Source organism: Symsagittifera roscoffensis, chromosome 6 (genome assembly GCF_963678635.1).
Source record: "Symsagittifera roscoffensis chromosome 6, txSymRosc1.1, whole genome shotgun sequence".
NCBI classification, from domain to species: Eukaryota; Metazoa; Xenacoelomorpha; order Acoela; family Convolutidae; genus Symsagittifera; species Symsagittifera roscoffensis.
Window position 1 is genome coordinate 44,673,047 of NC_087067.1, and position 23,382 is coordinate 44,696,428.

The 23,382-nt window shown below is 34.0% G+C and overlaps 1 protein-coding gene across 1 annotated transcript in view; it reads left to right on the forward strand.

Annotated features, from left to right (window-relative positions):
• The first annotated feature begins 5,124 nt into the window (after positions 1-5,124).
• Positions 5,125-23,382, forward strand: part of LOC134848770 (titin-like) — a 47,472-nt gene continuing 29,214 nt past the window's right edge. The window contains exons 1-3 of the mRNA XM_063866281.1: positions 5,125-5,992; positions 20,810-21,036; positions 21,735-21,860. Of these exons, the coding sequence (XP_063722351.1) occupies positions 5,872-5,992; positions 20,810-21,036; positions 21,735-21,860 (474 nt within the window). The 5' untranslated portion in view covers positions 5,125-5,871. The remainder of the gene's footprint in view (positions 5,993-20,809; positions 21,037-21,734; positions 21,861-23,382) is intronic.

Genomic DNA, 23,382 nt, shown 5'->3' on the forward strand with positions numbered 1-23,382 from the left:
GTATGTGAAATTAACACAAAAAAAGATTGAATGTTTTGCATTGGCTGGTAACTTGAAATGCTATGACACCGAATAGTAAGAAGATTGCCATGACGTATCAGGATTCTTTCACCTCAGTGATTAATTGTAAACATGAGGCATGAGGGGTTAACTTCTTTGCTTTTTTCAAGGTTTTTATGCTGTGTTTTATCACATAAACACGCAGCAGTTCAATTTTCAGAGGTCAGTATAAAAGTTATGCCGAAACTCGTTATTTGACATTTACAATTTGGTAAACTATTTTGGTATTCGATGCAACGTTTTCTCAATTTTTCTGTTTCAATACACAGCATTGCAATATTTTTCTTAATATTGATTAAAAACTTTTAAGCGCTGAGAAATTGCGCTGGTAAAAAATTGATTCACAAATCAGTACCGAGAAATTGGCAAGTTAGGCTAAAATTTTAAAATGTTAGCTATTATCACGAAAATAGAGTCAAAAATTTTTTTCGTTGTTTAATGATATAAATTTTTGCATGAAAGAGTTTGCTGGACTTGCGAGAAATTGAGTTGTACGTTTTCAGGTTTCATGGAAAGTTCAATTGGAATCATTTTTTGACCGTTCTGAAAAACGAAAATCGAGCTGAGGCAAAAAATGTGGCAAAAGTTGGAAAATAATTCTTGCTAAAAATGTACCATTTTTGTTTTGCCTTGCTCTGAAATTTTTTTTTGAAATTGTAGGAAATACAAAGATTTGAAGAAAATACTATTTTGAAGACATTTGTGAAAGAAAAAAAAACAATGTCTAATTATGAAAAAAAAATCATTTCTGACAAGCAACACTCTATTGATTTGCGAAACAGTTGCTATTTAAACTTGCTGTACGAATAAATGCTAAGCGTCGCTCGCTTGATTTTTGATATTTTCCAAGTATAAAAATCACCAATATTTCATATTCTTCAGTTGAACAAAAAACAAGCTGCTCTTGGTTATCAAAAAAAGAGGTGCTTCTCCCCTTGAGTTCAAACAATAGTTTAAGCTCAGTCAACGTGTGCAAAAAATTAAATATGCTGCCTGTTAAGCAATCAAAGTAAGTAGCATGGTTTCTTCTGCGTGGTTGCTGCATAGTTCTAAGACATGGTTGCTGCAGTTTTTTCTCAATATTTCACAAAGTTTGCCTTGGTGGCAAAAAATATTGGAGACCTTGTCTGTCCTATTCTGGTTGCAATCTCTTCCTAAAGGTTCGCAAAGCTAGCTTTCAAAGCTGTTATTGTCTCACCGCCTCACCAGTAAGATATATGAAGACCAGCAATTGCATATTTTGCCTCTCTTAAACCTTAAAAGTCGAAAAATTTATTTACACTTGAGATCTAAGATGGTTATTTTTTATTTTTTTTTTCATTTTAAAGATACAAATATAGTCCGTTCATGTGCAAGTAGCCTAGAATGTTTCAAGTACGTTATTATACAAATGCCATCAAACATGCAAAAAAACATGAATCAGAACAAAACAAAAGTTTGAGTTAAAGCTAGTTTTGTCGGCATTGGGTGGAGCTCAATTAGAAAATATTCTGCTCGAATAAGTTATTATATCTAAACCTACGCACAATGCGGGAGAATTGCATCTCAGCTTCACGTTTTTACTCATTCATCGCAATATTTTAGTCTACAAAACGGAAATTTTTCAATTTTTTTCTCGTCACAGACAGTTTTTAAATATTTTGTGTAATCCCAATTACAACTAACATAACTGTTTTATGATACCACACGTGAACTCCTAGGAGTTTGAACTAGAAGTTCTACTCTTCAGAAAAACAATTAAAAATCGTACTGGTATTTGTAAACTAAAATTTTTATACTCTTAAGATGAATGGCGGATCAACCGTACAATCTCTATAAGAGAAAATGGGAATAGTCGCAACTTTAGTGCCACTTTATCTTCTGGGCTCATTTTTCACGCTGCCGATAACAGATTATGTGACTATGGTAAGAGTTCTACCAGTGAACAACTTCCTAGCTATATTTTCATCGAGACTATGCTGATATGAATGAAAAGATACAGTTCTAAAGAAAGAAATACTTAGGCAAATGTAAGAAACTAAAAAAGTTAAACCTTTTTTAAAACACTTAACTTATTGAAACAATGATTTAAAGAAACTTTGGAGCATTTTTTATGAGAACTTTCAAATAATTTTTAGTTATGTATATAGTTTGGTTGGTTAACACATTCTTTATAAAACAAAATTGCTTCAATGTCAAAAATTTTACTTTTCTGTGACGTAACCAGAAAACAATTGCTTCAATAACAAAAATTTTACCATTGTAACGGTTCAAAAGAGGTCAGAATGGTTTAAGAGTGCGATTAATTCCTCTAGTGTACTTTTATGTTTTTGTTTGTTTCGGCCGGGCGTTGTTTCCGACCGGGACCCCGTCTGCGCTTCCGTTCGACCCGATTAGCCCCATATCGAGCCCTGATGTCTTTTATCAGTCCTGCCATCATTCGATCAAGTAGTACACAACACCGATCAAATTATTTTCTCTCCGATTAACTTCCAAAAAGAAACAAATTTATCAGAGCCTGCAGCGAAACCGCGTCATAAACATCACCATATATGGTCACACCAAGACTAACTATACCTCTATGTCTCGAACTACACATCGGCCGTTCATTTTCGAGTAACCAGAAAATAATCGCCCCGCTCAAAACAAAGGCTAACAAATATTCACAACAACACTGAAACTTAACCCCGAGCAAAATCATCTTTGAAAAAAATGCGCTAAAATTAATATTTTTGCTATTATTGTAGCCCTTATATTAGCTCTTGTTTGTTGGCATATTGTACTGTCTGCGCTTTTTGAAATTTTTCTAATTAACTTTTTTATTGTAGTTGAAACGCCACCGTTGATTTAAGTAAGTCCATGTGCAAGTAGCCTAGAATGTTTCAAGTACGTTTTTATACAAATGCCATCAAACATGCAAAAAAAACATGAATCAGAACAAAACAAAAGTTTGAGTTAAAGCTAGTTTTGTCGGCATTGGGTGGAGCTCAATTAGAAAATATTCTGCTCGAATGAGTTATTATATCTAAACCTACGCACAATGCGGGAGAATTGTATCTCAGCTTCACGTTTTTACTCATTCATCGCAATATTTTAGTCGACAAAACGGAAATTTTTAAATTTTTTTCTCGTCACAGACAGTTTTTAAATATTTTGTGTAATCCCAATTACAACTAACATAACTGTTTTATGATACCACACGTGAACTCCTAGGAGTTTGAACTAGAAGTTCTAGTCTTCAGAAAAACAATTAAAAATCGTACTGATATTTGTAAACTAAAATTTTCATACTCTTAAGATGAATGGCGGATCAACCGTACAATCTCCAAGCATGTATAAGTTCTGAAAAATAATTAAATACAAAACATGCACTCCACACATATAAAAAAAATTTTATTCAGTTTGTACTTTGATGGGCTGAAAAAATATCTGAAAATAATTTGATATATCCATCTCTGCAAAGTTATCGTGTTAAAAGTTTGTATTTTCTCTCCCTTAAATTAATTTGAGGTGGGGGATTGTACAAATGTTCTGAAGAACACCAAGTCATATGTAATGCAAGCATACTTAAGTTGCAATCTAGATATTACCGATGCAAATCCGACTTTACTTACTGTTTTCACAATCTACAAACATTTAAGCAGGTTAAATGTAAGTAGATTGTGAAATCAGTTTATTGTGATTTGATTTGCATCGGGAATATCTAGATTGTAACTTAAGTATGCTCCGCTCCGATTACGCATGACTTAGTGTTCGTCGGAACATCCGTACAGTCCCCTGCCCTAAATTGATTTAAGGGAGAGAAAATACCAACCTCACCATTTTGTTTTTCTGACTTTAAACTTTAATTTTAAATTATTTTACAATAGTTGAATGAGATTAAGGCCATGTGAACAATCTCCCGTTCTGAAAATTAGTTTAGTATAAATTGTGCATTTAAAACAAAATGCACAAACAAAATTGGTTTTCATAACTTGGGATTGCTTATGTGGGATTGGTTTTGAATGCTGTTATTGACCTACATTAATCTATTTTAAATCAATCTTCTCTGTTAAAAGTGATAATTTTTTAAAAACTTAGGAAATATTTCTAGAAAAATCCATATATTTTCCACACTCCACCCAAAAACGATATAAGGGGATATTGCAGGGTTAATCCTGAATGACAAATAGTCTTGAAACTTGAAACATTTTCTGCAAAAAAAAAACTGCAAGAATCCAGGTTTTACACAGTCATGAACCTAAAAATTCTCGTTTATTTTTCGCTGGTGAATGATATTAAACATGCCAAACTTCAAAACTTCAATTTCCAAACTTTCTTTTCATAAATAGTGTCATTTCATTTTTTTTCAAAACTTTATTTCAGACCTCAAATTTCTACATTTTGGCATCATCTCATTAAATCAAAGAGTTCTTTTTGGGTTCGAAATCGTTTGGTTGATCTGTGATTAATGAGATATAAGAGAAAATGGGAATAGTCCCATCTTTAGTGCCACTTTATCTTCTGGGCTCATTTTTCACGCTGCCGATAACAGATTATGTGACTATGGTAAGAGTTCTACCCGTGAACAACTTCCTAGCCTATACTTTCATCGAGCCTATGCTGATATGAATGAAAAGATACAGTTCTGAAGAAAGAAATAAAACAAATGTAAGAAACTAAAAAAGTTAAACATTTTTTTAAAACACTTAACTTATTGAAACTTTGATTTAAAGAAACTTTGGAGCACTTTTTATGAAAACTTTCAAATATTTTTAGTTATGTATATATTTGGGTTTGGTTAACACATTCTTTATAAAACAAAATTGCTTCAATGTCAAAAATTTTACTTTTCTATGACGTAACCAGAAAATAATTGCTTCAATAACAAAAATTTTACCATTGTAACGGTTCAAAAGAGGTTAGAATGGTTTAAGATTGCAATTATCTTAGGTTAATTCCTCTAGTGTACTTTTATGTTTTTGTTTGTTTCGGCCGGGCGTTGTTTCCGACCGGGACCCCGTCTGCGCTTCCGTTCCACCCGATTAGCCCCATAACGAGCCCGGGTGTCTTTTATCAGCCCTGCCATCATTCGATCAAGTAGTACACAACACCGATCAAATTATTTTCTCTCCGATTAACTTCCAAAAAGTAACAAATTTATCAGAGCCCTGCAGCGAAACCGCGTCATAAACATCACCATATATGGTCACACCAACACTAACTATATCTCTATGTCTCGAACTACACATCGGCCGTTCATTTTCGAGTAACCAGAAAATAATCGCCCCGCTCAAAACAAAGGCTAGCAAATATTCACAACAACACTGAAATTTAACCCCGAGCAAAATCATCTTTGAAAAAAATGCGCTGAAATTAATATATTTGCTATTATAGCAGCCTTTATATTAGCTCTTGTTTGTTGGCATATTGTACTATCTTCGCTTTTTGAAAATTTTCTAATTAACTTTTTTATTGTAGTTGAAACGCGACCGTTGATTTAAGTAAGTCCACTATTTTAATAGTCGTTTTACCATTTCAAAACCCTTTTGTTTATTAAAAAATTGATAAAAGTCCGTATACTATTGATGATTAATAGATTTGGTCGCTGAATGAAAGCCGTGTCGTCTGCTTCCGTTCAAAGTCTTTATCGTCTACGCAATTAAAGCGTTCAAGATCCCGGTTGAAGATCAAATATCCGACATATTCAGCGTTTTATCTTATCAGAAAAAATGGCATACAAAAATCGAACAATGGTGAATAATAATCGCCGCTAACAAATATATTGTATTTTGGCTAATTTCTAATGAAAGCTTTTATTAAAAATATTAACTAATTTATAACTTATTAGTTATGGATACGGACTTCTTCAGACATTTGATTATTGCCTTAGCTATTATTATCAATGTGATTGAATTTGTTGCTTGCACAATCAAGAAAGAGAAACCTTTTAACCCTTTGCCTTCTTTAACAGGTTAGTAAAAAAATAAAATTGATTCGAGAATAGTTTTCAAGCAAAATATCTTTTATCTCAAATTTATTTAAAGTTTATTTAAGCTTGCCATAACGGTTATCGAATTGGAAAATATATTTTTTTCGTAATAATGAAAAATGTCTTTTCAAGTCAAAATCGAATAAATTGTATTTTAATTTTTTTTTATCCAAATTTAAGTTGGTTTGCACAAAGCTGAGACCTGATCAGGGGAGGATTTAGGGGTGGAGGGCGGGGACGGACACCTTTCTCCCCCCCCCCCCTCCTCAGGGGTCACCACTTTGTACTATTTTGAGATATCCATTTTTCTTGACGGACCCTAAAATTTTTCTAAGGGCGCCTTTGGCGCCAATGTATACTAATTTTGAGTGCGGAGCGCGCGCCAAAAAAAAAAGTTTTTTTTTTTGTCAAATATTTCCAAAAAGTGTTTAAAAACGCCTTTTTTGGCCATTTTTTTCAAAATTATGCCTGCGACGCAGAAAACTAGGCCAAAACAGGGACTTTTTAGTGCTTTGGAAGCTTGAAAAATCATAGAAGTGCAGAAAAGTGGTGAAAATTCACACAGATAGGAAAACAACAAAAACAGCAAATCAGTGGTCGTGAAAAAATTTTGCAAGTGACCTTTATTTTTGAGACATGGGACCACTTTTTGACGTAACTTTTCTCTGGTGAAGCAGCTTTGGCATTGTTTTTCCTCGAAAAAGTGTCAACATCTCTTTTTGAATAACTTTATCTCTCTAAAAATGTTATCCAAAAAATGATTTTTGAAACATGGGACCACTTTTTTACGTAACTTTCCTCTGTTGAAGCAGCTTTGGCATTGTTTTTCCTCGAAAAAGTGTCAAAATCTTTTTTTGAATAACTTTGTGCTTCAAAAAAATATATGCAAAAAACAAAAACAAACTATTGATTGTACGATGAATTTTCATCCCTTGAAAATTGACATCCGAAAAGGGCAGGGTGCAACGCTCTTAGCCACCAGGTCTCGAAAATTGTCGAAAAGTGAATCTAAAGATTCTCAATATTTCAATTCCACTCCCCCACATTTGAGTTTCAGTTTCGAAAAACTAATTTATTGTAATGAAATTTTGCATGGTGAGAAAACTAACCACTTGCACAGATTTGTTTTCTTCATACCTTTCATCGCAACACCACGGTTTAGCCATAATCACACGTAAAACAACTAAGAAATTTGAAAGTTTGAAATGTGGGGGAGGGGGTAGAAAACTTTAAAACTTTAAATATGCGCTCAGATGACCCCCATCGAAGAGTCAAATAACTTTCGAGTTGTCGTAGTTTTGCCTTAATCATGTCTCGTGGCGTCCCGGCTCGAAATTTAAAACCGTATATTTGTGTGTAGCTTTTCAACGTCTCAAGCATTGTCAAATCGAGACAAAATGAATAATCTCCCCCAAAATTAAAGTTTAAAAATAAGTCTCTTTGACATAAAAAATTTCAAAATTATTAATTTTTCTTACATTGTAAAAAATGGCAAAATTTTGAAGTTTATAAAATGTGGAAAATGAAAACAAAATTGAACGTTTCCAAGGTGGTAATTATAATTTTCAATAGCTGTTATAATGAGTTACAATGTAACGAACGTATCTTTTAGTGGTCGTCAAAACCTGAATTATGGCTTATGTGAAATAAGTAAAACGTAAAATTGGTTGAAGTAACTTTCGACGATAGTAAAAATGAATTTCAAAAATTTTCAGTTTCAAAATTGCGATGGCATGCTGGATACTTTTGTAATTTACCATAACAAATTTCTAACACTTATTGAAAAGTTGAAAAAGAAATCGGTTTTAACTGAACTTTATTCAGATTCGTAGTCAGTATGAAATTGATTTACCTCAACTCATTAGCTGGATGGTTTTAGAATGGACTTCAAACCATTTCAACTGAAGATAGATAAAAACAAAATCTTTATCTAAAAAGTCAGTTTGAAACAGATTTTTGCAGAATAATACGGATCTCTTTAATTTTACCACTATTTCTATTGCAGAAGGAGAGAAATAAACGTAGATACTCAAAATTGCACGTGTTTGATCCTTGAGCTAGTTTTTTATGAAGTATTGTTGTAATAAAAATTAGCCTAATTGTTTCGATAGTTCTATTTTTAAAAATTAGAATTGAATGTCAGTTGCGCTCCAGTTGCTCTTAATTTTGCTGAAACTTTTGCTCTAAAAATATGACCGCTGCCATCACAACAAATTGAACAGCCGGACTTTTTTGGAGAAATGAAAAACTCATTGGTCAATTGTTGGATTTACTATACATCCAACAGCAGAAGATTGTTTCTATAAAAGGTGACAAATTACTACGCAACCGCGACTTATCAAGAAACGGACACTTGATATTGAGCGTTCTTCTCCCAAAAACGTGTTTGATTTTTCACGGACTAGATTCATCAGATGGTCAAAAAGCTGACACCATCCGACAGAGAAAAACTAGAGCACGCCAAGGTAGCCCCATCTGTCCACGACATTGAAAAAGGGATTTCAAAAATGTAAGTGGAAAATAGATTGGAATTAACTTCAAAAAAATGTTGTGTGTTTTGAGTTTTCAAAAACAGAAACTGAGGCTAGAATTTCAATTGACTTTAATGTACCAGGACAAAAAATGCTTAAATTTTATAGAAGAAAATGCAAAACAAAAACGAAAACAAACTTGATCAGCTCATCAATTTTGTGACTCAAGTAACCAACATGAATTCTCCTGTAAGCGTCCATCCTTCACAAAAAAAACAATTTGTTGATGATAAAGAGTCGGTTACTGTTGGTTAGCTTAGAGCGGGGTTTAGTTTATAGCCAAGCTCTAACTACATTTGCTATTTTTGATTATTATGGAAAATGAAGTGAAGATTTAACTGCAACAAAATTTCAAAAGAGTTTCATTATTTTTTCTTACCATAAAATGCTTAGGATCCCATCATGAATATCTGAAAAGAATATTAGAACGCTTAGACTTGATATCCTCAGTAATAGTTACTCACGATTTTCAGACTTTTTCTACCCGAATGGACATCAAACAATTTTAACACACAATAGACAAGCAAAAAAGATGAATGTGTTGCAGCATTTGTGATAGAAAGCACACACGTAGATACAAACACTGTCAAAAGTGAAATAGAAATTGAGTTTACTTCATCGGTTGAAAAGTCAAATGAACTTTTTATCTGCATTTTGTACCCAGAACCATCAATACTCTTTGGTAAGTTTCTACAGGTGTAGAAAATCGGTTATTTGATATAAAAAGCGCCGAGTCCAACATCCTGATTAAGTAAGGACACAAACTTAGATCTTCTTTATCATTTAAAATTTGGGTTGAATGTTTTCAATGTCTTGATGCTTTTTGGATTTTCAAATCAAGTTTTTTTTTGGAATTAAAACTATATTTTCATCACGCCTGGATTATGATATATATAAAAACTGTAGATAACAGAAACCTTTCAGTGAAAAATATGTGATCACTATGTATTGAACGTAGAGTTCGAAACTGGGTCATTTGAAAAAAAAATCAAAAAGGAACTTCAAATGTTATAAGTGGGATAACATCCAATGCGAACTCTTAGTACTGTTAAATCAATTAACTGATAAAAATGTGTCTTCTTACTTGTTGATAAACTCACTTGTCGTCGTTTTTGATAATATTTGTCCGCTGGATGAAAAAATTAACCTAAAAAGATCGTGGGTGAATTGTAACGCTTAAAGCCTTTGCAACAAACGAGACAGACTAAATAAAAATTAATTTTTCATCAGAAAATCCATCAGAAAATCATCTATTGCAGTTAGAAATTCAAGTTATATCAGGTAGTGCAAAAAGGTACTACGACAAAAATTACATGCCTATCTACAGTTTCGAATCACTTTTCTTTGCTTTTAATGACTTTTGCGGGAAATTAAGAGAAAAGTACTTCCCTATAGATTTGAAAGAGTTCAACCAAGTTTTTGTTTAGCTTCGGCAAAACTCGCAAACATGCAAGATATTCGGAACAAAAATTATTTTAGAGTTAATCAGAACGACTCCTCTCTTATCTTTATGCCGCATATCAAATTGAAGTACTGAAGTGGTTAAATCTCGTAAAAACAAATTATTGCCTGCAAAAAGGCTATACTCATAAAACAAATGCGGTTTTCTCGACGACCTCGACAAGAAAAGTAAGCAAAATACCCATAGCCATTTAATTTCATTCCATGAAAAGAACCAAAAAAACCTACAAAACTTGTTATCTGATCGTACGCATCACAGAAATATAATAACTTCTGAAACCTGTAGTCAATACAGCAACCAGATTATGAAATCATGTTCAACGAAATTAGTTTATGCGGTTCTTTGCACTGGAGGGCGCCCAAGCTAAAAAGATCCCAATTTATTGATCAGAATTCACAAGTACCAATTAAATGATTTGAACTCTTTTAAATGTTAGTTGGAAACAACCCAAGACAAAAAAAATTGTAGAGGTAGCCTTCACCAAAGAACAAGAAGCCCTGAAAGATGCTATAAGTAATGAAGCTATAAGTAACTAAGTACTCTTATTTATACAGCATTCCGGCGCAAAAACTTATCAAAATTACCATAGAGTTGCTCGTTTATACAAAGAACATTTTGCATACGTCGTTTTTTGGCGCCAAGGTAACTCCTTTGGCAGTTTCTTACAAATTCAAAATTAACTCGGCAATGTCTGATCAAACGATAAAACTTCCGGCATAGTTTTTCCTGACTAAAAAGGAAAAACCTGAAATTAGCATTGGATACAAAGTTGAAACCCAACATCAAATAGCGTAAACTTAAGCAACCAACAGCAGCGAACATAGCAAAAAACACAAACGTTACTTGCCATTTGAGGTAAGCTTTGCTTGATTCATTTTTTGTGCTCTCAAGAAAACCAGCAACACTGTATTGCGTGCTGTCCTGATGTTCTGCAGTTTTCAGCAGATCAAAGAATGAAGCTTGCAGAAGGCAAGCAACTCTCTTTCAACTGTAGAAACAATCTTGCCTGTTACTCAGTTGTTAGACGCTCGATATGGAGCAACACCGTTTATGATGTCTTTGAGGGCCTTTGTTTGACCTTAAGAGAAGACTGAACGGCAAGGTAAGTATCCAAAATGACACGACAGGCGAGCAAACTACCACGGTCAGGAAATATTAACAAGAAAAGAGACAAAGAGGTAGCCACAAAAAAATTTCACTCCTTTGCAAGGCCTAAGGGTTTTTCTAATAGGTTAGTTTTATAACTTCTGAACCTCTGACAACTGAGTAACAGGCAATTTACTGATTTAGCTTCATTCTTTGATCTGTTGAAAAGTGCAGAAATTCAGGAAAGAACGCAATACAAGGTTACTGGTTTTCTTGAGAGCACAAAAATGAGAGCACAAAATTATGCGAAGCTTACCTCAAATGGCTATTAACGGTTGTTTTCCTTTGAGTTATTTGCTGCTGTTGGTTGCTGCGATTTGTCTTATGTGATGTTGCGTTTCAATTTCGTTTCCTCCAATGCCAACTGCAGATTCTTCCATTTAAATAAGGAAAACAATGAAGAGAAGTTTTCTCATTCGATCAACTTTCGCCATTGTAATTTTAAAATTGTAAAAAACTAGCAAGAAGAGTTCTCTGGCCTTAAAAAAAAACAAATTTATAATCATTAAATTCAATTTTGCAGAATCAGTTTTCATTTGCGTAATCCGCCGATTTTTTGCGGAACCTATATACTTTACAATTTTATACATTACAATTTTGCTGAATTCACTTACATTTGCAAAACCCGCTGACAATTTGTGGAATCCAGAACATCTAGCTGTATTCGCACGTTGCAAAGACCGCGACAACATAAATGCGCCGTCAAAAGTTACGTTTTTGGTATTGATGCGCGGAATACGCGGAAACTTTGTGAGTGGAAATCACTTAGGTTTTGAAGCGTTTAAAGACTTATCACCGGATTCCAGTAACCCACAGACACCTCTTTATGTGCCTATCCAGTGCACAGTTTGCCTCGTAATGTTTTTTGTGCTCATTTTGGTTCAAAAATAAAATTCATGATTTCAAACCCGATGGATCGCATGATAATTTGGTGCTAACGTTTGCTCAGTAATTGTGAAGTATTAAGGTTTCAACTACTTCACGAAGTGAAGGGAAGAAAATGTGGCGCAGGGTGTGTTCTTCTCTTCTAGAGTTTCACTTTTTGTTTTTGAAGAAAGCTTACAGGGCAAGCGTAACGTCATTTTATAGCCCCTCAGCATTTAACTTGGATTCCAAAAAAAAATCAATACTTAACTTTCTGAGCATCGAGGAAAATTTGTTTTTTTTTTCAATTTTTTAAATCAATTTTTACGAAATTTGGTGACACTGACATCTCATTTTTAATGACCTAGTAATTTAACTAAACTGTTATTTCTTATTTATCTTATTTATAATTGCCTTCCGTCTGTAGTTTTTTTAACCAAAATTAGTTAGCTCATTACGAAACCAAACCGTGTAGTTTGTGCATTGTAAGCGAATTCCGCAACTTGGCCTCTCTTTGATCATTTTTTGATCTTGTGTTTCCTTTGATCTTGCCGAGAATTTTTTAACAGGTTAAAAATTTTTCTCTGGATTCCAAAGATTTACACATATAAATCAAAAAGTGCGCCTATCCATTGCACATTTTTGGCTATAAATAGAATAGGAAGCTTAGAAAAAAATTTCCAACCCTTATTTCAAACAGACGAGGGTGAAGGGGGTGAGCAGATTGTCTTACAAACACATATTTTTATTATTTTTAAATTGACAAGAATCTATTTATTTACATTTTCGAGCATAACACCTCAAAAAACTCTCTCCTTACTTAAAATTCATGAAAACATTCACATCTCAGAGTACAGAACACTTTGACGGTACAATAAATTTTCAGTGTGAACTCTGATCCTTAGAAAGCTCATAAAAGTGACGCAATCATGTGTCTTATTTAACCGTATGTCTCGTTTTTAAAGGAGTTGACCAGGATTATTTATATAACCAAGTTATGCATTTTAATGAGTTAAATAAGCTGTAATAGAGGTAGGAATAGTCTTTTTTATGACCAAGAAGTAGCATAATATTTTGAAATAACCAAATTATTCTATCCATATTTTTGCTAATTTCCGCCTATTTCGGGAAGTTTTTGATAGTGGACATCCATCACAGCTTGACAAGCAAGACTCGGACGTGAAATACCTTTCAGACAATCAATTTCTTTTTGAATTTCAATTTATTTGATTTATTGCGAACGTCATTTACTTTAGTTTTTCTCATATAAAAAAATTGCTATCGTTTATTCACATTAAACTTGTGCTCATATTCCAAAGTTTTTGTTAAAAAAGTGTTACGATCTTGTAATTTAAAAAAATGCTCTATCATTTTATACACAGCAAATGCTTAAAGTTATAACGCGCAATTGCAGCAAAATGCAATCTTGCTCAGAAAAGTTAATCTTTAGCAAAATCAATATTATTAGATTTACCCACTTGGTACTAAGTCGGTCTTAGTGAACTAAATTGAAAAATATGCTCTTTTCAGTCAAACCAACCTTTTATTTTACGCGCTGTTATATTTTTACAATTATACTCAACACGCGAAAATTCTAATTCGTTTTTTATCGATAATTAGAAAAAAAAAACATTTCAAAGTTTTTTTTCAGCAATAAATCAAACGTATTATTACAGTTTTTCCCAATTATTATTAACCGAAGTGCCAGATCACGAGATCAGTACCCAAAATAAGTATTCCGAAAGTCCGAATAACAAGGCAACAATAACTGCAATTTCGTATTCAAGATATATAAACTTTTATTTCATGAGCTAACAAAGAAGACTTCGAAAATGTTAGGGCTATAAAAAGTACGTTTTTTCAAGTACTCCGAACGATGTTTTCTAGTTTATAAAAAGAAATTGATACATAGAATGCTGTTCAGCTACCGCACTGCTACCGGCTATCATTGTCCAAAACATATCTTCCCAAGAAGGAGCGGATTCAAAAAAATCAAAGGGGCGACTACGCAAAGGGTTCTCTTTGGTATTATTTCACGACGTCAATGTTTGGCTTACCGCCCTTAGAAAATTTTTAACGGGGCTTTCGGCGCCAAAATGTTCTTAATTAAATTTGAAAGGGAGGGCGCGCCAAAAAAAACGAGACTTTTTGCCAACAAAATTTGTTTTGGAAATTTGTTCCCCCCCCCCTCAGGGATGCGACCCCCTGCCGACCCAAAGGGTCCCCCCTTTGATACTTTTTCAGAAATCCATTTTTGGCCGACCGACCCTAAAATTTTTCTAAAGGCGCCTTTGGCGCCAACATATACTAACTTTGAGGGGGAGCGCGCGCCAAAAAAAAAACGCGAAAAAAATGCAAAATTTTTCAAAAAGTGCCCAAAAACGGCTTTTTTTACTGTTTTTAAAAAATTTGCATGCGGCGCAGAAAATTTTGCCAAAATGGGGGCAAAACAGTGCTTTGGGAGAGCTCGAAAAATCAATTTGGTCGACCTAAAAAGTTTTTTTGAAAATCCGCCCCCCCCCCCCCCCCCCCCCTCGAGAAAATCCTAGATCCGCCCCCTGATTGTATTCTTAACTGGCTTTCAATCTTTTCCCCATACGAACAAAAAAAAGAAAAAAAATTATTCTTATAAGTTTTCATTTTTGCAAAAAATAATAGTGGTCAGAAATGTTTGAGCTACTTGATTTTTTTTCGTGTGAGCTTTTCCTTTCCTGTTTTTATTTTGGGGTCAAGTATCAAACATTTTGCAATAGAGTTATTAATTAATTAAGATCATTTTTCCACGGGGGAAAGGACCAACACAAGAGCTGTACAGCTCATCACGGCGAACCGCTGTTGTGCCCCTGTTTAAGAACTACATGCAATTTTTTTGGTTATTTTTCTGGGCTGGGTAATGTTGCTTCACCCTCAAGCAACGAGCACTGTACTCAAGCAACGAGTTCAAAAAATATTTCAGAAAAACTCGTAAGAACATGCTGCTGTAATTAGGTTAACAAAAATGGTACTTTTGAGGAATTGCTGCAACTGATATAGTTTAATCCTATTTTCTCCAGAGACTTAGTTATATATTTGATATTCAATTTAAAGATGTAAAATGAGCTTTATAATGCAACCTTAAACCATGCCTATTACCAGAGTTATGTCAAAAAGCACATCAGAGGCTTGGCTCCACTTTCTTAGATTGGCATAAAAGGTTTTGTCCATTTTGAAAGTCGCCCTGTTTTGCCAAATCTGGAACAGGTATTGTGTTGCTTCTGTAACAAAACGCTGATTAATCTAGTTGATTCAAGCTAATACAGTATAACACCAGACTAAGAGGATAGTATCAACCAAAGCTCTATATATTCATTTCATAAATTTTTGTCCAGTAGGGACGATTATTCAATGTTGTTTACTTGTTTATTTTGCTGATATTGCTTGCCTTGTTTCAATGAAAAAAAGGGGAGTGGACACTCGGATGAAATTCAGTTATCATTTTTAATTTTTTTTTAATTGCATTAGATCATTATGTATTTTTTCGTAAAGAATAAACTCATCTGTGCAGAAAATTTGACAATAGCAGCTAATAAAAACTAACAATCAAAAAATATTTGGATGCTTCAAATTTTTTTTTCAGCCCGCATTTGAGTGAAGGATATCTCCGCCTACATGCACAGAACTAGCAGCAAATTTTCTCCACTCAAAACTACAAAAGAAACTTCATTAGCATTACCATGAGAAGATTAACCGACTTTCTTTTTCAGTTTCAAAATCATTGACTACAAAATTAAGCTTGACTAATATATTAAGATTGGCTAACATATTCACAATAACAGATTTTTTTTTGCTAATCATGCCGAAAAGCAAACACGCATTATAACTGTGTACTCCGGGCTTACTGATTAGGCATATGTGCCGTTTAGCATTTGCAATGGCATTAAATGTTTGGTACTAAAAGCTTCAGAACACTCCAATCAATCAGATCCTAAAAATTGCGCACTACCGACCGACAATTTTATTCAGAAACAAAGTCAGCGCCAAAATTGCAATCTTGCATCAATGTTATTCTATTGGATTACAAATAAAATTGTTCATTTTTCAATTGAAAAGGTACTAGAGATTATATAAAACGATCTTCAATGCTATTGTGAAAGAAGCACCTTCTGGACTAAAATAGCTTAATATTTTTTTGCCGAAATCGGTTAGAAATGAGGAAAAATGATTTCAAAAATGTATATAATAAGCAATAAATTATTGATTGCTTTTGATCATCTTCACACGAATTGTCTATGAACTTTAACCAATCCATGTGATGAAAATCTATTATCATCGTTCAAGATCATTCTTTTTATGCCAAGTTGAGCGGCATTGTTTGCTGAAAATATTATAAAAGAACAATTAATCACCAATGATGCGTATAAATTTTGTCAATTTAAGCTATTTCTTCCTTTTATTGCACGTAACGCCCTGTTTGGGAAAAAACGCAAAAAAATCGGTGTTTTTACAGATGGCAGATTTTTTTGTGGCGGATCTGTGGAATTATTAAATATTTTTTTGTTTTGTCACATTTTCGGAGAGTAGTTTTATTATGATTTGCAAAAGAGACAATGCCCTTTTTAGTTTAATATTTATTATTCCACGCCCCCTGCTGAAATAAAGATACCTGTCTAGCAATTACACGCCATTGTAGTCTTGTTCACCCTGTAATATATTTTAATATACTCTCAGTGGCTTGTATTACAAGTTTAAACTAACACTGCATTATACTTACTGAAAGGGTTGGTTGTCATTTTTTCGGTACTTGGACCTGATATCTATTTCTTAAACCCAATTTTACCATGGTCAAAGGACGTGAAATTTTACGCCCGGGGTCGGGTTGAAATAATTCTAAAGTATATTGTACATTATTCTTTACAGTACCAGTGCTAATCACAAAGTTCGACAGCATTGAGAGAAGGCCGAAGTCTAACTATGTCTTAAAATTAGGATACCCAGAAATGGGTTTGAAGTTATAACTTATAACATCTCTCAGGAAAAATGATCGGATACGAGCCTTTTTTGAAGTGAAATAATTCAATTATTAGTATCCTTTTCCCATTTTTGACTTTAGAAAGTATTCCTTAATGATACACATTCTGTCATATTTTTACCTGATTTCATGAACTTACTTAAATATTTGGGATCAAAGAGTTAATTTAACCGCGAAACAAATATTTTTAAATGTCTACCTCGTCCATTAACTTCACAGCTTTTCGTCGTCATCTTTATAAATTTACTCCAACTTTGACCCAATTTACCGCGGTTTTCTTTCTCGCATTCAATCTTCTATTTGGAGCAACAGGTTTGATACATTTTACGCTAATTTGAGTTTTTGATTGTATTAGTTTTTGCAACTGATAGCTAAAAATCAATATTCATATTATCGTTACGAAGTTCTGAAAAAAAACTTTATTATGCATTTTTTATACTGTTTTTGTATTGAAATTTTCCGTTTTCAAAAGTTTTCTTTCTTGTCAAGTTTATTGTCCGAAAATTGGACATATTTTTCATCACAGTTGTAGCATTTTTGTAATGTTATTTACGGCTAGACAACAGGTAGCAATGACTAAGAAGACGACTTCTGCCGATAAAGCCTTTACTGAGATTAGGTCTTAAGCAGACCGGTTTTTTAGCGGAACGATCGTCAGCAGACCTAAGCAATTCAGAAGTCAGAGAGTTAGCATCAAACGCGTCATTGACAAGTAGCAATATTTGCTCCGTTTCGCTATGCTGCGCTTATATTCGGCACAAGAGGAATATTTCAAGTGAATCAGTGTTCAACTTGTGTCTAGATTTTTGTCTACAAACGGTTAGCTATTTTACTTAATTAAGGAAGCTCAACCCCAAAGTAGGCGTCTTTATACGTCTGTCAATGAAATATGCGTCAGTTGCAATTCGTAGTTTTATCTACCAATGATGATATCTGAGATATAAAACACAATACTTGACTCGATGGGTTTGCAAGTTACAATTTATCTAGCCTCCATTTAACTCTGACGTCAGCTGCACAAAATTTGAAAAATAGTCATGAAAGGGTTAAATTACTGAAAATTATGCCAGAAAAGAGTTTGGCATCTTTCTATAAAAAAAGCATAAAGTATTGAAAATATCTAAGAATCAATAGTAGACAGTTTAATTAAGAAGTAATTTGAAGTAGTTTTTGTAGTAATCGAAGTAAAATGTTGAAGTAGTTTTTGTGCCGCCAATTAGTGATGAAAATCTTAGTTTTTGTAAGAATATAAAATTTAAATAAATCAATGACACTGACTTTTAGTTTTTTTTTGCTATAAAAACGTTGCTTCAGAGCACCGATTAGAAAAAAGTTTGAAAAAAACCGACATATCTTAACCCTATGTAAAAAAAATACGAAAAAAAAATTTAGATTCAAGTTAAAATAAACTGGGCCATATCGAGACATGGTTTAAACTTTTGCTGTCATTCATTTTTGAATTTGGGAAAACTCTAATTCTGTCACCTCGTTAACCTATTTTTTAACACAGGCAGCTAAATTTTGTAAAGTTTGTGAAATATAGTTGAGTTATCCTCAAACTTTTTACGACATGAGCTTTTGTTTCTTTTGTACAAATTATGTATGTTTTCTGCATTATTTACACATTACAAAAGCCTTTTAGTTTGAGTAAATGCAGTTTTATTTCTTGCAGATGAGGAAATATGCAAAAATTTGATGATTCGACCAAAAACGTATCTGAGGAGCCATAATTTTTTTTAAAATTCAAATGTAGATCTGTTTTCGTATGTGTATGCTTTAATAACTCTTTGTATAAACACTGCTTGTATCACGGCGAAGACTCAGCTGTTTCGACTGCCCTTTAACTGGTCTCGAAAAACATTTTGGCAAGTTTTAACATTTGTTTCTATTTCCTCCGTAACAACCGACAGTTACAATTAGCTGTTATCAAAATCATTTGAACAATTAGTTTACCTCAAATTAAAATGCAGTGATGTTAGGTGCGCGATCAATTTTTCGATGTTTTCATCAATTCTTGAAGTTCTACAAAAGTAGTCTAGAATGTGACCAGACTGGCGGTTTTCAAATTTCGATAAGTTTTTAAGAATGATCTCACCTAAAAAAAATCTATTTTAAATGAAAGAGTCAAAAATCATCAAAGGGATTAAAATAATGTTTCTTGGATCGCTAAAATTGGTCTGACTAAAAATACAACAAACAAAAATCAGAAACATAGTACAATTGTATTTATCATACTTTACAGAATTATTTAATAGTGAAAAATTTTCAATTAGTGAGTGCTTTCGTGGCGAATGTTTGTATAGACACCAATCAAACTATGAGTTTCTCTAGAATACCTTAATAAAAACATGTGTCCGCTAGTTTTGAACAACAGTATTGGAATGTCGCTGATTAAAGTGTTAATCAAAGCTACTGGGATTTATTGGGTGTCTTCATGAGATCTCTCATTATGTTTTAGCTTTTTTTTTAGCTTAGAGTTGATTTCAGAGCACGTTTTTTTTCGATTAAAATCAAAATGCTTGGTGTGCTTGTCTTTGCTGAAGTCACTTTGACATCGTCGTGCTCTTAGTTTCGAAAAGCTTAAACTATTCAATCAGAAAGACACTAAATTGTTTCTTCACACAGAAACAGAAAGGCATGCTCAAGTCTTGGGCCATCTGAAAATTGATAAAGGTGGGTTGGCCACTGCTTTTTCTAGCAGTGAAAGAAAAAGAACAGCGAGTAATAAATGAAGATCTGAAGCATCTGTCGTGATACATTGGTTTCTTGAAAGAACAGCAAAAAATGTACTGTTTCCAAGTGGAGTTACTTGGAAACAGATCTGTATTCGCACCAGTTGATTTCGCGGGAAGAAAAGAAACAAACAATACGTTAAATTAGGCAATTTATTCGATACTAGCCCTGAAAACAAAAATTTGTTCCGAACACCAAAATTGATTTAAAAAAAAAACATTATAAAAAAGCCAGATGAGCTGGAGTGCTATTTGTTTTTGGAGGCATTGTAATTGTTGTCGCAGCTGCAATAAAATATTTCACAAAAAAATAAGTGCTAAAATAAAACGATGCTAAAATAAAACACTGCAGGCAATTTTTTGAAGAAACATGCCAAAAAAGACGTTTTAGGCACTTTTGAAGACAATTTTGACCAAAAAATGGTGTTTTCTTTCGCGCGCTTCCACCTCAAAATTATTCCATATGTTGGCGCCGATCCGAGGGTGCCTTTAGAAAACTTTTAGGGTCAACCAGCCAAAATAGAGGTTTTAAAATAGTACCAACGGGGCGATCCTTGAGGTAGTCAGGGGGTGGAATCCCCGAGGGAAGTGAGCGTCTGCCCCCCCCCCCCACCCGCTTCTAATTTAAATCTGCTACTGCCTATTTCTCTCAGTCAAAAGGTTGCCGTTTGAGGCTAACAGTGGTTGTGCTAGGTGCTTTTGGATGCAGTTACATCACCTATTTCAAAAAAAAAACTGTACTTTGTTCTTCAGCCGTGGTCCTTTAGCTTTTCTGTAAACTGCGTTTAGACAATTATACACTGCAGTAGTGGATGGTGAAAGGTGGTAGAATTTTTTTCTTTGAGAGTTTGACCCCCTGACCGCCATTTTGTTCTTTTTTTTGGCTTCCGTTTTTAGTTTACAACTCTAAACGTTTTCTAAAGGCGTGCGTCCGATTGGAGATCAAAACCTTCCAAAAACTTCCTAAAAAGCTCGTATTTCTTTTTCGAAACCCCCCACCCCTCACGAAACTCCTAAATCCTCGCCTGGTGCACTGTGACTATGATACTGTTTCAGCCTACACTCAAGAGGCGGAGATCCTCATGCCGACAGACATCTACGCCGTCAAGGGGGTGGAACAGGACGCCATCCTGGAGTGCCAGATATCTGGATTCACCCCACCTGGTGATGGAAGTGACACTTCGTCTGGGGACCAGTGGAGCATCACGTGGCACAAGGAGGGGGAGGACTTCTCTCTTGTGACCAACTTCATCGGGCTCACTTATTCGGTCGATAAAAACAAGGTACGCATTATTTAAAAAACTCAACTTATTTTGCTTGCTTTGATTTCGTTACTCACTTCTAATTCATTGGAAAACTAACTTGTAAAATATTTAGATAAAATCATTCGTTATTGAAAACATCGACTGAAAAGACTTTCAAAAAACAAAGAAATTTCAAGAAAAAAATTTAAAACCTAACAGAAAAAGAACCTGAAGCCTTTTCTGACCCTTTAATAATATTCAATACAGACTTTGAGTTTTCAACAGGTTTTCTCCCATGATTTTAGTTTCAATTCTTCCCGCTTTTTCCAGTTTAACATTGCTTCCAACTGCATCCTAATTTTACTCTCTCTGAAAATTGAACTACTTTCAGTTGCCGCATTGCAATGAATTGCTTCTTTTTTTCTTCTTATTGCCTCTTTGAACTGACCTTCCAAGCTCTTTTATGTTACATTGAAGTTCACCTTTCACCTTTAATTTTCTAACCAGAACTTCAGAAATTTTTAGTTCGACCTATGTCAAATATTCAAAATAAGGTTCAAATCTTGTAGACGGATTTAAATTTGCCTTTTCTCATTAGAAGTTAAAACTGACATGTCAAAATTTGACCTTTGAACTTTTATGTTGTCATATAACCAAAGTTATACCTAGAGTTTTCAGTGTTACTTTCAGTGGACACATGACCTCCTGACTGATGATTTGTTGTGTTTCTGATCCAGCAAGTTTGCAAGTGGGATCTCAACCGACAGAATAGGAGAGAGTGGTGCTTCGACAGAGGAGACCCCCTCGTCCCCACTCTTACATCATTATCAACCCCTCCCCACGACAACAAAAAACACTGCACAGTACGATGAACAACCGCAACCCCCCCCCCCCCAGCCCCCAGCCCCCAGCCCCCACCTCGTGCCCAAGATTTATTATTCATTTTCTGATATTGCTTCTCTCAGGAGGGGCTGCCAATACAAAACCATCTATAATTCAACTGAATAAAAAAATCTAATAACAAGTCAAAATCTATGATAGCAAGCCAAAAAATTTGCTGACCAAGCTCAGGTTGTTACAAAAGCTTCGAATTTCCGAGAAGTCAATTTAATGCGGTTGAATTACAAATGGATTACAACCTGTAGTAGTATTGACAAATGAATAACATTTATTGAAAGCAGGGGCGGATTTAACGGACCCCTTTTCTCTCAGCGATTCGAGCATCTCGGGATTTTGAGATACTTGATACTATTTTACTTCCATTTTGAATTGCTCAACGAACCAAAAACTTTTAAAGTCGCTTTAGTTGCTAATAAACAAAAAAATCTAGGAGGGAGCGCGCACCAAAAAAAAATGCATTTTTTTTGGTCAAAACCTTGCAAAAAGTGCCAAAAAATCCCCCTTTTTTAAATCCCCCATTAAAAACTTTAGATCGGCCCCTGATTTGAAAAATATACCCAAAATTTTCATCCCAGATGAAACTGAGAGACATTTATCATCATCGTAGCATCAAAATTAGACCAAATTTACATATGATCACATCATGATAGTCATATTTCTCACATCACGTATGAAATAATTTGTTGGAAATGTCTGGTAATGAGTGCTTAGGTTTTTAATTTCACAGGAAGACACAGAATTAGCGCAAAAAGCTTGAATTTGAGTTTCGTCCACAGTTTAAGAAAGTGAGATAGTTTTTGGTCTGACCTCTGAGAGTGGGTAGGAACTTGATCTTTGGTTAGATTTTTCTTCTTTTTGCTGTTTCGCGAGTACTATATCAAATTGAAACCCTTTCACTGGTGATGCAAGTGATAATAAAAATTTCTAAAAAATTTTCTCAGTTGTTTTCAAATTTTTTTAGAAATTTTTCATATAATGTATGAATGAAACTGTTGTCAAATGTAACTAAACTGCTTGTTCGAACAATTTTTTTCAAATCTTATCACACCATACCAAAACGCAATGCAAATTGAAAAAGTTGAAACAATCCACTGAAGGCGACAAATTGTCTTGATTGAAAACTCATTGCATGCGACACTCTGTCACAGTGAGCAAAAGCATCATTTCGTCGCCAGACAGTTTTTGACCACAATTTGTTGCTACAGTTATTGATTTAGTTCCTTGAAACATTTCTGATCGAATGGTCGCCTGAAAAAATTAACACAGGTTGTTTCAAGATTAAAAATTTAAGATACTAGTAAAATTCGAATAGCGCTAAAAACTCAAAAATCGCAACAGAGTTTTTATGAAAGCAGCCATTTGCCATGATTTCAGCCTAAAATCAATGAAACAAGTCCAGTTTTTAAATTTAAACAAGACTGCTCGGATCAGGGTGAAGCCTTAAATGTTCCGACTGCCTTTTAAGGTCTATGGAGCAGTAATAAT